A 15,327-nucleotide genomic window follows, 5' to 3' on the forward strand; every position below is an offset into this window, starting at 1 on the left:
CTTACAGATACTGGAGCTCCTGCTGCCAAAATACTACATAAACTACTGTTAAGGTTGGGCCATAACATTTGCCCAACCAATGTTCATCATTTTGAACAATGACGCATCATACAAATCATATAATCAACAACTGGCTGTCACTACTTGCAGAAACAACAAAAGACGACAGGAAGTGGTAGGAGGATGACGGTGCAGTATTTCATGTTAAACTGTGAAATTGAGATCTTTTCCAACATTAACTGAAGATCGAAAAATTTTTGATGGAAATGCAACTAAAGTAAACATGTATGGACTGATTTGCAGAGAAGTCCAAAAGTACAACTAATTTTGATTGGTGTCAAAAAACTAATTGTTTTTTTTTGACAATTAGTTGTCAAAAAATACAAAGCCACCCCAAGGCTCTACAGAAAACCATTATGATGATGACACTGTGATGAATCAGAGTACTTCCAAATGTCTGTGTGATCTTCAGACATCCGTGCCAGGTGTGTGAGTCCAACAGACTGAATATTACATCAGCATACCAACAGTGAGCTCATCATACTTAAATTACAATTACTACATTCACACACCTATTTTGGGATGATGATTATGCACCCACAGAAAACACATCCAACGATTTTAATAGCTCCTACCATTTTTTAAACACTGATGCCAAGATGTCAATGAAAATGAAGGAAGAAGAACCAGGGAGTTAAATCTGACAGTGAATAGATAGTTAAATTCTCCAATTTCTGCACAAATTGAGCCTAGATAGCAAAGCTGCACAATCATTTGAAAATGCAACCAGAAATGAGTCTCAATGGGAAAATGACCCAACATTAAGCTACATTGTGCTGATCAAAGCCTATCAAATGATACAAATGAAGGAAAAATTGTATTACTTACATCAAACGCATGTTAATATTAGGATCATTCTCACAAGCTGGAACTAAAAATGCATTCAACTTAACCTTCCTTAGGTATAAGTTATCACTTACATGTAGAGGTAAGACTGATTACTACAGGAGAGCTGCATGGATTTGGTAGGAAGAAATTACAAACAAAACAAACTGCAGCTATGATTTTGTCTGAATGTGCCACACATTTCAGGCTGAGTTTGCAGAGCTGGGCTTTTTGCTACAGTGAGTCCACATGTGACAGAAGAACGTGTTGTGTTATAATGAGCCCAGCAGTTCCCAAACGGGATTTATTCAGTTTGGGTTTGCAAGATTAAAAAGTTTGAGAACCTTTGTTCCAGACTAATCAGGCAACCGTGGCTAATCTAATCACACGAATGATCTCACCGCTCTCAGCGGCAAATCACACACAAACTCTGGATCTTTTTTATTATAATCATCATTATTTTGAAATTCACTTCTCTGATTCATCACATCATAGTTGAAATGTTCCTAGCATTGCACATCTGAGTCCCAGCTAGACCCGGAAGCATCCTGGACGATTTGAAGGACAGTCGTGAGGCTTTGGGGCTCCACCAGCTGACATATGGGCCACAGGGTGTGATCTAGCAAGAGCGGCCATGCATCTGCCTTACATTTAATCACGTTCTGCTGGACAAGATGCTGCAGCCCTTCAAGCAAAGCTAACAGTTATAGCCCAAAGAACAAGTGCAACATGGTTAATCATTTCTTACAAAATGAGGGGGTTGTTGTGCGCAGAACGCCACTCTGGCAAACGGATACCCAGCTTTGAGCCTGATGAATTAATCGGCTCAAGAAGGAGGAGAGGGGACCTTGTGACCCCCCTGTTACACCCGAGGCGAGGTGGGGGTTGGACGCCAGCCTAAAACTGGTGCCAACACAACCTAAGATTAAAATTAAAACTAAGAGATAACAACAGGCAGACGTAAGGTTGGTGTAACTTACTAACTTGCACAAAAATGATTCATTTGTTTCTGCACTGGCTTAACCCTTTATTCAAATTGTGGGTTAAATGTTTCCCAAATTCCTTATCAATCTAGTTTATTTGTATAGCAAATTTCAGCAACAACATAAATACACAAAAAGTCATAAAAACATCAAAGCAGTAACAAACATTTAATTTTGTCAGATGCCATCATCAACACACATCAAATATTTTGGTCAATGTTTCATTAAAAACCCAACTCTATGCAGGTGGGTTCATTTGGATTGAAAGGTTTTCAGTGTTTCAGCAGCTTTGCAGTTTTCTAGAAGTTCCTTCCAGATTTTTTTGTGCATAGAAGCTGAATTCTGCTTCCCAGAAGACCTGAAGGGTTGATACAACAAATATAAGAACATGAAACAAACACCCAGAATGGAAAAGAAATTAGCCATTTCTTTTCCACTCCTGTTTATTTCCAGAGCTTATGCTGAAGCTTTGATAGGACAAAAACCTTCCTTGGTTTCCCTAAAGATAGGATAAATTTTTTAATCAACTGTATGATCTGTTAATTAATTAATGTTTATAAGTAGAAATTCTCTAGAGAAACAAATAGACTTTTCCAGGTAACATCTGCAGGTGCATAGTTAACAACAATCACCCCACTGATGCTAACTTAACAGCTTTGTCCCTACATTTACCTTTTTGGGTATGAAATGTATAAAATCTACTGACGATGGTTCAACTGAAAGCCACCAGAAGAATATTTCACACTGGCTTTGACAACTTAACAAAGGAAGTGTTTGTTACTCCAGTACAACTTATCCATCAGAAGAAGATCACTTACAGGAGGGCTGTAAAATATTTTGATATAATTGTGATTTCAATTAAGATTACCCCCATTTCTTTTACTTTTCACCATAAAACAATGTCCCATGACAACATTAAAGGCACGCAGAGTCCATCCAACTGCAAAATATTATCTGATACATCAAGTACAACATTCCACCCAATACTACGTACAAGACAGTCTCTGTGGTTATGATATTGTGTGCACTTATGTTGCAACGGCAGCTGTGATTAGATTCAGGGTAGTAATCTGAGATACTTTATAGAAGTAACTAAACTGGGGTAAAAACAGTCACTGGGAATAGGGTATGACAAGGTTTTCAGATGATAAATCAAATTAACTTGTTTTGAACAAGTTATTTCCCTAATTCATAAAAACAACAAATAAGTAGTAAAGGGTTTGATTACAGTTAGACATGATATGAGGAAACAAACTGACCTACAATCATGAGAAAGTTCAAATAATTTGTTTTTACCTTTAAATCTTTTGCTAGCATCCCTATCTACAGCTAGCTGGTGTCAACCTGTAATTCATGGGTATTCAACACAAGTCCAGTAAGCCAATTTCATTACAGCTCTGCTTCCTAACATGTTGCAGAGTCAAATTATTACTGGCAGCTCACATCAACCCAGCTGATGTGGTTAAGGACAATGCATGGACAGGAAATCTCATCTTCCACAATTTGTCCTTTCAGCCGTCCCTACCCAGGTGTTAGCATTTACACACCAGCCATTTGGTAATACTTTAAGCTTTTATTTATTTACACAACGAGACCTAAAACCCTCTCTTGGTTCGTCGGCCATTGCGATGCCACTGCTAACACAGACATTGGTTACTGTGTCAGAAACTTGACCTTATATACAACTACTGTGATGAATACAAGGACAATTCATAGCAAAAGGTATTCGTAGTATCCTGGTAAACGCAGTTGTGTACCTGCTAACGAGCTAGCTGGCAAAAATCTGATAAATCAGTGCCGACTTTGACTCAACTACACGCATTTCTAACAATAAAACCAAAAAATGCCAAATAAAGCACCGATTTATATAATAAAAATTTGGATGATTATAGTAAGCGTAACTGTCAACTTTGGAGGGATAAGGCTGTTAGCTACTCCACAGATACAGTTGACGGCGGTAGGTAAGCTAGCAGCTAGCTACATGTATTTAATTTATTTCAATAAAATACACAAAGCTGAAATGTACATTATTAACTCTAATATGTGTAGTCTGCTTCAGCAACTCAGACAGAGTTAACATCCAAGGCCTCACGACGACTAGTGTAAATACGCCGGTTTTTCAATGGAGTCTGGCGGTGCTTCGTACGGAGAGGACTTTACCACCGAGTTAACCACGCTGCCCACAAACACCACCTGACTTTATCTAACCCCCTCGGTGTCCGCCACTGGCAGCTATATTCCCCCCACAGCAGAGGCCCCACAGGGCCGCGGCCTCTCGTACAGGTCTCCTACCTCTGTGGGCTGGCTGATCTCGAACAGGTCGAGCCGGTTGGCGTTCCAGTGGTTGATGATGTCGGCCAGTTTCCTCCTCTCCTCCTCCCTGCTCCCCGACATTGTGGACAGCGTTTCGGAGCCTCAGTCCGCGTCCGTTCCGCTGAATAAAAATAATAATTTAAAAAAAACTTCCCGAAACGTTAGTCCACCGGAAAACAAACCGCCAGCGAAAGCCAACCGTTCACGTCGACTTCTTCCAATTTTTTTTATTTAATTATTTTTTCTACAGCCGGTACTTTGTATCCCAGCTCATCGACCGACCTGCTGTCTGAGCCGTTTCTGCTTCGCGTTCGCGGTGCACCTCAGCGCGCTCCCGCTGAGTCCGAGAACGCGCGCTGGCGCTTAACTATTTAATGCCCAATAATTCTGATTCATGACGCCGCTTCCCGGGATGTTTAGAGTTAACAGCAGGCACGTGAGCTACTAAGCAGGATTACGTCATCGAGAGTTAGTTAAAGTGATATTTCCCCAGAGCATGTTCATATTTAATTTAAAGTCTCAATGAGCATTCTTCTTTTTATTAAATACAAATCTATAAGAAATATACATATATTATATTTACAAGGTTATAAAATAAATATATTTTTGAAAAAATAAAAAACAGCTACATTTAAAGCTACTCCATACAAATTTCTATCAAATCTGTGAACAAATGTGAGTAAAAACTCTACTCAAGTAAGAGTAGCACTCCTTCAAAATATTTTTACTCAAGTACAAGTAGCCATCCAAAAAATTATTGCAACAAAGAGCAAAAAATGTACTAACTGATCAAATTATCAATCATTTAATATTAAAAAATACATCTTCAGACGGACTAAATTATAAAAATAAGTGGAAATGTTGGGTTTTTTTAAAGACAAAAATGACTATAATTCATACAAGTAACAAAAAATAACAAAATCAGGCAAAAGAAAATGTTTCTAAATCAGTTTCTTTCACCAAAAAACATATGAAACTTTAATAAAAACAACAGGTGTGTGTCTGTGGTGTTTTGTTTATCACTTATTGGGTAGAATCCAGAAATTTTACTCAACCAAGAGTAGCTATACTTCATAATAAAACTACTCAAGTAAAATGTAAAGCACTTTGAGCTGCCTGTTGCTGAAATGTGCTTTCCAAATAAACTTGACTGTTGGGGGAAATCCTGTAGTGGAAATCTGCACTTCATGATGTTACTGTAAAACAATTAAACTAAAATGCATTATCCTTTTATATCACTTATAATTAGGCAAACAAAACAGTTTAATTTAATTACAGCAGCAGAGATGAGTGGTTTTGTCATCATATTGTAGCCACTTGCTAATTGGTGCTAGCTTACAGGTGCTAAATGCCACAAACAGCTGCTAAACCCCTCTGCCTCAGAATAGGAAGTATTATATTCTAGCTTTATTTTAGCTTCATGCCTGTCTGAACTGAATATATAATTTGATATTTGTTGCCAGACGTATTTGTGGGGGGGTGGGGGGAAGCGAAACATTGAGACCAATATGCAATTATTCAATTAGCGGCATAATTAACTGAAAATAATAGAAGGGCAATTTTGTTTACAGAGACCTGATAATCCATTTTATTTATGATTTTGATTGTAAGTGATTTTTATTTTTGTTTTATTTATTGTTTTTGGTTGTCATGTTTTATTTTGGATATTTAAAATATCTTCCAGTTCCAGTGTTTGGTGTTCTTTACAATGTTAACTTTTATTGGTATTCCAGATTGCAAACTTCCACTTTTATGTTGTTCAGTCAGAGATCAGACCTGAAATCTGTAATTTTAATCGACATTATGATGTTTTTATGACGTAAAGCAATTTGAAATGCCTTGTTGTTCGAATGATCTATACAAATAAACCCAAAAATAGTACTCAAGTAAGAGTAGCACTACTTCAACGTATTTTTCTCAAGTAAAATTAAAAAGTAGCAATTAAAGAAATTACTCAAGTAAGAGGAAAAAAGATGGCAAAAGTCAATTGATCAAATTATCAATCATTTGTTATATAAAGATTGCATAATCAGAACCAAAATATGAAGTTATGTGGAAATTTAGGTATTTTAATGGTAAAAATGACAATAATTCATACAAGTAGCAAACAATAATAAAATCAGGCAAAAGAAAATGTTCCCAAATCAGTTTCTTTCAATAAGAAAACGTATAAACTTTAACAGAAACTGCCGGTGTGTGTCTGTGTCTGGTGAATATTTAGTTAAAGCATGTTTGTTTTTCATTAAGTGGGTAGAAAATCCAGAAATTTTACTCAAGAGTAAAAAATTACACAGGTAAAAGTGAAACGTACAGCATAGTAAAAATACTCCTAAAAGCACATTTTGTCAAAAAAAGTTACTCAAGTAAATGTAATTGAGGAAATGTAATTAGTTACTAACCAAATTTGATATGACAATAGTTACTGGACCAATTTATCATCCAGCAAAATGCTGTAGAATCGGGCCTAATTGAGAAAAAAACGCTGGTTTCAGGGGGGATTGTGTTATTATTGTTATTATGTGTGACAGTTTGTTGCATTCATGCAAACAGCAGCTCTTTATTAACACACCACTGCGAGTGTCTGAGAAAGGTCACCAAATATCAGGCACATCCCTGCGAAATGTCAGAAATGGAGAGCTGGTCACATCCATAAAAATAGAGAGGTTGGTCATGCGGGCCTCCCACCTCCTTCCCAGATGGGGAGTAGCACCGCAGCAGCAGCAGGGGCAGCAGCGGCAGCAGCAGCTGCAGCAGCAGCAGCAGCAGCAGCAGCTTCTTCCTATAAATACATTAGTCACCGAGCCAGAATCAGGGAATCTGTGGGTGTTGCTGGTGTGATGGATGAGTGCTGCTGTTGACATCATGCGTGAGTAATGAGTAACAATGACTTCTGGCAAAACATTTGATAACAAATCCAGGAAAATAATCTATTTCCATCTCAGCAAATAGCTCCTATCTTGAGCTGAGAATGACACAATGTGTGAATCTCACTGATAGGCATGTTTACTTTGCTCAAGTATAACTAGTTTACGTAAGAGCAATACTGTCATTATCCTTATTGTAGCTAATTTGCTGGGCTTTTTTTCTGTTTGTTTTCCTTAAGCTACATCTGAAAGTAGCATTGTTTGAAAAATTATTCCCTCTGGTTTTGGATGCTGCGCATCTGGAAGGATTTCTGCTCCAACTTCTTTACTTGTTGTCATGTTGCGTAACTGCGGGAACAAGGTGTTGTTTTTACAACTGGGAGCAGCTGGTTAGCATCTCAAATAATACCTAAAAGGAGGCTTCATGGACGCAGAGCAGAGAGAAGTAAGCTCAAGCCAGCATCATATCCCCTACTCCAACATCTCTGTGCATCTCTTTCTAACTGCAGCTAAACAGATATTTAAAGAGGAGCAGCAAAAGCAGATGAAGCTGGCTAGCATCATTTGCCAACAACTAAAAGAGTCAAGCTAAGCTAAACTAATCTAATCTTAAATAAACTAACTAAGCTATGCTAGCTATACTAAGCTAATGTAAACTGGTCTAAACTAAGCTAGGCAAAGCTAAACTAAATTAAGCTAATCTACACGAAACTAAGCAAAGCTAAACTTAGATAAACTAAGATAAACAGACACTCAAACAAGAGTTAGCTCATTTGCCAACAATTAAAGGTGTCAAGCTAAACTAATCTAAACTAAGCTAATCTAAACTAAGCTAACTAAACTAAGCTAATCTAAACTAATGTAAACTAAACTAATTCAAGCTAAACTAAACTAACAAAAGATAATCTAAATGAACCTATGCTAATCTAAAATAATCTAAACTAAACTAAAATAATCTGGCAGGCACTCAGTCAAGAATTAGCTCGTTTTCCAACAATTAAAGGTGTCAAACTAATCTAATCTAAACTAAACTAATGTAAAATTATATAAACTAAACTAATCTAAAATAAACTACACTAACCTAAGATAATCTAAAATAAACTAGTCTAAACCATGCTAATCTAATCCAAACTAAACTAAGCTAAACTGGCAGGCACTCAGCCAAGCATTAGTTTATTTTGATATTAAGCTGTGGTTCCTTAACTAGAAAGAAGCCGTAATGTCGACAGAATTGATCTAAAAAGTATCTTGTTTTCTTTACCTCGACTAATGTAAAGCTTTTACTCATTGTGAAGAGTTGGGTGAAAAGACAAGTAAATCTCTTGCTTTTCTCATCCACTTAAGCCTCCATTTATGAATGAATGAACTGGTTGATGGATGGATAGACCAATCTGCATGTGGAGGGACTGACCCTCATTTAAAGACCATAATCACAGGACCAAAGCCAGCTATCCCACCCCCAAAAAACAGAATAACTATCATTTGAGGTGGTTTGTATTTTCCTAGTAATGGAGAATAATTACATGTTTCTGAACATTGTTTTACTTTCAGAAGAGGCTGGTTTCATCCTCCGCTGCTGTTCACTGAACTGAACTGAACTTATTAGACATCAGCAGCAGAAGTGAAAAACCACAACAGGAAACCAACTTTACCAGATAGACTTCAACACTTCCTGTATTTGCAACATTATTCTAGCCTCTGTTCACACCCACCTCAGCGAAAATGCGACGCTGTGGTTGCAGTGATTGTTTAAAAAATGCCCACCTAAACCAGTTCTTGTTGACTTCATCTGCCAAGGTCTGATAAATGAAGAGAGATTGTCTGCTTTGATCTGGCTCTGTTTTGCATTTCACACAGGCAGAGATAAGAAACGTGCCCTGCAAAGCCTTCATGCTCTAATCCTCCCCAACAGTTATCAATTATTATGTCTCTGACTGCGAACATAATAACCTTCTGTTATCTGTCGCAAATGTAAATAATGATTTCCTCACTTATATTCACCATTCTAATCTCTAAATAAGTCCCCTCCCCTTTTTTAGAATAAATACAAAACATAGTAACAAATAAAAGCAAACAACTGATAAGAAGTTTAGTGAAAATCAATAATTTACATGTTTTAGTAGGATATACTATGTAGGAAAAAATAAAACGTTATGTTGGTGAATGCTAATATGCTGTTTAGACAATGTACAGATTTGTCTTTACACAGTTTTAAAGCTAGTTTAAACCACTTCCCATTTTAGTTTTCACATTGAATAAAACTTCCTCTCATGGTTAATTTTCCTACAGTTTCTCATGTAAAATTACATGAAAAACAGCAGTAGTTTTCCAAAGACATCCTTGTTGATTGTAGCATGCTAATATTAGCATTTTGCTGCTGTGGTTTTAAACCTCTTCCAGTTGGTTTAGTTTCTGGTATTTTTCCACAAAGAAACTGTTTCAGTAACACTTTATTTACGTCAGTGATTACATTAGAGAGACAACTGAACTCTTATTTCAGTATTTATCACAGAGTCATGAGCAAGAGAGCTTCTCCATATAAATTTCTGTGATTTATTGTCACCCTTATGTGTGCTGTTGTCTATGGTGGGCTGAATTTACAGTCTGCACAGTGAATTGTGACCTTTTCAAGCCTGATGGCTATGCTTTGCTGAGTTGCTGATGCTGTTTTCCAGGAGAAGAGTATTTAATATTTAGGCTAACAGGAGGAATATTATGTATTATAGCTTATGAAGTCAAGAGTTAAAATAAAAAAGCCACAAGGAAATCAATTAAAAACCAGCAACCTCAAAATTCAGATTTTCTATCATGAAACAAGCCAAACTTGCCTCAGGGATCTATCAAACTACACAGAAGGTCTCTAAGAAGCGAAGATTATTTACACAAACAGCTGTGGTTTTTAAATATATGCCAGGCAGAAGAAAAGCAGGTGGTACATTAGAAACAGATGGGGCGCAACAGCAGAGGGGCGCTCCATATCCAGAGACTCCCAAACGTTTGAAGAGTATTCAGGCAAAGCTGAGGGAACACTGACGATTATCACAATTTGGGGTCAATTAAAAGTCAAATTAAAGTAAAAAAATAAAACTAATTCACATACATTCCTAAAGGTAAGCTGGATTAATCAATTAACTGAACAGTTTCGATTTTGGACTCAAAAAGGAAATCCGAGCAAACGGAGAAAACACAGAGCACAAAAACACTCAAAATGAACAAATAGTCCTTCAATTAATGACACCGACAGACTTCAAGAATTTATTCAAATTAAATGAGAATTCACCACCAATTCAGTCAATTAAAAAAATAAATAAATCTACTAATTAATAAAATTATTTTATTATGTATCAATTATTATTATTATAAATAATAATAATGTATAAATTTACTATTTATATATTTATTAATTTATAAATCAAATAAATGATTTACATATGAATAAATATATTAAATAAATCAATTAAAATGAAATACATAAAATTATATTTAAGAAAGCCAATTGCCAGTTGAAACAGAAGTTGGCAAATCACAGATTATTTTATTTTTTTCTTCATTGCAAGTATAAACAAACAACAATATTTGACTTCAAAGCCTCAGCCAGTTTCCAATGTGTGCCTCATATGAGCCTTTAACTTTACATTCATTTTCCAAGTTGCACCAAAACACAGACAAAACTGCTTGGCTAAATTTATATATTTTTGCAAAAGTCAAACTCTAAAACTGAAATTTTCAATCAGAAAGTGGTGAAACAAGATGACATATTGTAAGGTTTCAATAAAAATATGCTTTTTATAAATATGGTATAATGGAGGATCATTAATATTGAATAAAAAGAGGTTCGTTTTAAACTCTGACAGGTTTTTTAGAGCCGCGTTTGAACCTTTAGTTTTCTCTCCAGATCCGTTTTTAAGTATCAAAGACGTGTGATCAGTCAAGCAGCTCAGGAATGCTCCTCTCTCTGCGCGGCGCTATGATTCAATTTGTTATCTATCAACACACCTTTCTGTTTTTCCTGTCCTGCTCTCACCATCTGTGGCTCATATTCCAAGAGAAACATGGATATCTCCCACACAGCTCAACAGGAAACATCTGCTGCGAGGTGAAATGCGGCTGCACAGGATACGAGCAGAGCTGCAGATCGCATGAATTCAGAGGTGTGAACAAATACGTTCCTAAGAAATTATCCTCCTGCTGACAATTTTAAGATATTTAAAACTTAAAGCAGCACTAAGCACAATGATAACTCATCTTATGAGATTATGTTCAAAATTTAATTGCTTGAATTTGTGAATTAAAGAAAAGCAGAGTGAAATAAACACACTGAATAATAAAAACAGATGATCCAATGTAAAAAAAAATTGAGTTAATTTGTTACAAGTTGCTTCCTTAAACAAGTTAGAATTGGTTTATGGGCAACACAAAACATGTTTATTACATTTTTATGTACAAAATCGTTCTTAGACAATAAGATTTTGAGTATGAACTGTTTAGAACAGATCAATGTGTGGATGTGCCAAAACTTTCTCCAGCTGAACAGAAACAAAACTGAAGTTATTATCTTTGGACCTAAAGAGGAGCGAACTAGAATCAATGCTCAGCTTCAGTTATTACAACTAAAAACCACCGATCAGCCCAAAACCTGGGAGTAGTGATGGGCTCTGACCTGAACATTCAGAGCCACATACAGACAGTCACAAAGTCGGCCTTCTATCACCTGTAGAACATCTCCAGGATTAGAGGACTGATGTCTCAGCACGATCTAGAGAAACTCATCCATGCATTTATCTTTAGCCGCATTGATTACTGCAACAGCGTCTTCACAGGTCTGACTAATAAATCAATCAAACAGCTGCAGCTGATCCAGAAGCTGCTGCTGCTGTTCTCACTAAAACCAGGAAGATAGAGCACATAGCACCGGATCAGAGTCCACAGCAAACCGGACCGGGACCGAGGCTTTTAGGCGGATCAGAGTCCGCCTCAAACCGGACCTGGACCGAGGCTTTTAGGCGGATCAGAGTCCGCCTCAAACCAGACCCAGACGGAGGCTTTTAGGGGGATCAGAGTCCGCCTCAAACTGGACCGGGACCGAGGCTTTTAGACGGATAAGAGTCCGCCTCAAACCGGACCTGGACCGAGGCTTTTAGACGAATAAGAGTCCGTCTCAAACCCGACCGGGACCGAGGCTTTTAGGCGGATCAGAGTCTGCCTCAAACCGGACCGGGACCGAGGCTTTTAGACGGATAAGAGTCTGGCTCAAACCGGACCTGGACCGAGGCTTTTAGACGAATAAGTGTCCGTCTCAAACCCGACCGGGACCGAGGCTTTTAGACGGATAAGAGTCCGCCTCAAACCGGACCGGGACCGAGGCTTTAAGACGGATCAGTCCGCCTCAAACCAGACCCGGACCGAGGCTTTTAGGGGGATCAGAGTCCACCTCAAACCGGAAAGGGACCGAGGCTTTTAGACAGATAAGAGTCCGCCTCAAACCGGACCTGGACCGAGGGTTTTAGGCGGATCAGAGTCCGCCTCAAACCGGACCGGGACCGAGGCTTTAAGACGGATCAGTCCGCCTCAAACTCACCTGTTTAGAGTTGCTTATGGCTAAATTAGGGTTAGAATGTGGGTTTTGATGTCTTCCGTGTTTTTAACTTTATTTTTTTTTATCTATTTATGTAAAAGTGGCGAGTGATTGAGGGTCATTGCATGCACAGAAAAACCCTGTAAATTCTAGACTCTAACAGGTAAAAATAGTGCACAAATATCCAGGTAAGACGGCGAAGTCCTAGCGCAAAAATTCGCGTGACAGGTGGACGGAGCCTGGTGCTGCAAGGTTGGAGACCTCGTCCTGTTAGGCGACGGGGCCTGGATAATACCTGTGTTAAACGGACAGTGGAGTCCAGCGACGACAGGCGCTTAAATTCTGTAACGAAAGTAATTTTTCCAAAATCTCTTTCTCTTTCTTACTGTTTATTCAGTGTCACATGCTGTTTTTATTTTGTTTTTTAATTATGTAAAGCACCTTGAAATGCCTTCTTGCTGAAATGTGCTATACAAATAAAATTTGATTGATTGATTGATTGATTGATTGATTGATTGATTGATTGATTGATTGATTGATCAGGGAGTCCTGTTACTTTAAATCCAAATTATCTGCTGCTGGCCACGCCCCCTCCAACTCAACGTTTACAATTGCACGTAAAAATGGCTGCAAATGGATGTACAACTGTACATCTTTGAGACCAGCCAACCAAATGTGTTGGAGCTCTGCTTGGGTTGCTAGGTAACGAGCAGAGTTCCGTTGGGGTTGCTAGGTAACGGGCTGGGCCTAGTAGGTGAGGGGCCAATGCCTGCTGACGTTACAATCGAGAGGAATTTGAAACGGCTCATTTTCCAGACACCAAAAAACATAAAATTTTTGCCAAAAGACAGGTTGGTGTTTATTTCTTTAAGCGCTTTTATTTTTTAAAAAACTGTTTTTAAGAGCAGCTGTGACCTAAATGGAAGTATAAAAACATGCAAAAACAGAATTTTCCATAAGTATAGGGTAAATCATAACTCTGTTTGAATTGCATGTAACAAATAAAATATGGAAATTTCATCCAAGTACTTCAGAAGCACAGGGCTGCTTGATACGGAGTGCAAATGCAAATGAATACACAAAAGTCTGAACCGGAAGTGATCCGCACCACTGAAACGCCATCTTGATAGGCAAACGGAGTGCAAAGGAAAGCATAGATGAACCGCAGCTTCCAGACCAACAAAAAGAAAGTATGTTGACACTCTTGACCAAAGTGCAAGATAAGAATATATCAACAAAATCGCTGCTATCAGGATCATAATTTATGACTTTTATGACTTTTTTCTTGCAAATATAAAATTTTTGGTGATCAGACATCTTGTTTTGTTTTTTGTTTTTTTAGAAAATTTCTGAGCTTAATCTAAATTTTTTTTACTTGTTTCTAGCTACTGTAATTTTCATATTTTCAAACTCAGATATCGGTTTTTGGAGGAAATTAATTTATTTTTCTATCTACAATGCCCATTAAACACTGTCATTGTTATAAGCAACAGGAACAAGTGCAGAATAATTGTATAGTAGAAATTATAACAAAATATTTCTATTTTGTGAATTTTACTTAACTGATTGAAAACGGCTGCACAGTGGCGCAGTTGGTAGAGCTGTTGCCGTGCAGCAAGAAGGTTCTGGGTTCGATTCCCGGCCCCGGTCTTTCTGCATGGAGTCTGCCTGTTCTCCCTGTGCATGCGTGGGTTTTCTCCGGGTACTCTGGTTTCCTCCCACAGTCCAAAAAAAAAACATGACTGTTAGGTTAATTGGTCTGTCTAAATTGCCCCTAGGTGTGTGTGCGCATGGTTGTGTGTCTGTGTTGCCCTGCGACAGACTGGCGACCTGTCCAGGATGTACCCCGCCTCTCGCCCGGAACGTTAGCTGGAGATAGGCACCAGCACCCCTCCCGACCCCACTGAGGGACAAGGGTGTTCAGAAAATGGATGGATGATTTAAAACAGAAAAAAAGACAAAACAAAAATATGACTTATATCATATAGGAAATACTTTTTCTTGTTTTTTTTATATGGAGGACTAAAAGTCATTAAATGTTTAATAAAACCAAAAATCATATTCTTCAAGCTCCTTTCTGCACTTTTTCTGGCTCTGCTACTGCATGCATTATGCAGGAAGAGTGGAGATAAAAGTGATGGTGAGAAACACGAGTTTTGCATCATCTGCTGATCTGTCCTGTTGACTGAACATCTATTAGTCAGTAGAAATCCACCTCAGTAGCTGACGCAGATTCCCTTTCATGTTTCACTGACGCTCATGCAGAAAATTCACCCAGTCAGTTGCTCTGAACACGTTTAGATTTCCTCTGACTGAAGTGTTTGAAAAAACATCAAGAGATTCAATTTTATTGTACTTGCTAATTTGAAACTCAAATTTCTGCAAAAGTACAGAAAGTTTCACTGCATAAACAAAATCTTACAAAGTATTTTAGTTCACTTGAAATAAGACAAAACTAGCTACTAAATAACTTTTCAGCAAGATACAAAAGCTTGTTTTAAGTCAGTAATTCCTTAATATTGATGAAGAAATGGAAGTTCCACTGGCGCCGTTGCCTAGCAACACCAGCCAAGCCCAGCCCGTCACCTAGCAACCGAGTTCTAGTTCCACTGGCAGATTATTTCACTTATAAAATGGGAAAAATGTCATGGGAAAAATGTCTTGTTATAGTTAAAATAATTTGCCAGTGGAATATATATATATATAT

The 15,327-nt window shown here is 37.8% G+C and overlaps 1 protein-coding gene across 1 annotated transcript in view; it reads right to left on the reverse strand.

The window, feature by feature from the left end:
- Positions 1 to 4,585, reverse strand: part of LOC106954083 (afadin-like) — a gene marked incomplete at its 3' end in the record, with an annotated part of 45,682 nt that extends 41,097 nt beyond the window's left edge. The window contains exon 1 of the mRNA XM_015043328.1: positions 4,161 to 4,585. Within this exon, the coding sequence (XP_014898814.1) occupies positions 4,161 to 4,262 (102 nt within the window). The remainder of the gene's footprint in view (positions 1 to 4,160) is intronic.
- Between the last annotated feature and the right edge of the window lie 10,742 nt (positions 4,586 to 15,327).

This window comes from Poecilia latipinna, unplaced genomic scaffold, assembly GCF_001443285.1.
Source record: "Poecilia latipinna isolate Pla-1442-1.1 unplaced genomic scaffold, P_latipinna-1.0 Scaffold625, whole genome shotgun sequence".
NCBI classification, from domain to species: domain Eukaryota; kingdom Metazoa; phylum Chordata; class Actinopteri; order Cyprinodontiformes; family Poeciliidae; genus Poecilia; species Poecilia latipinna.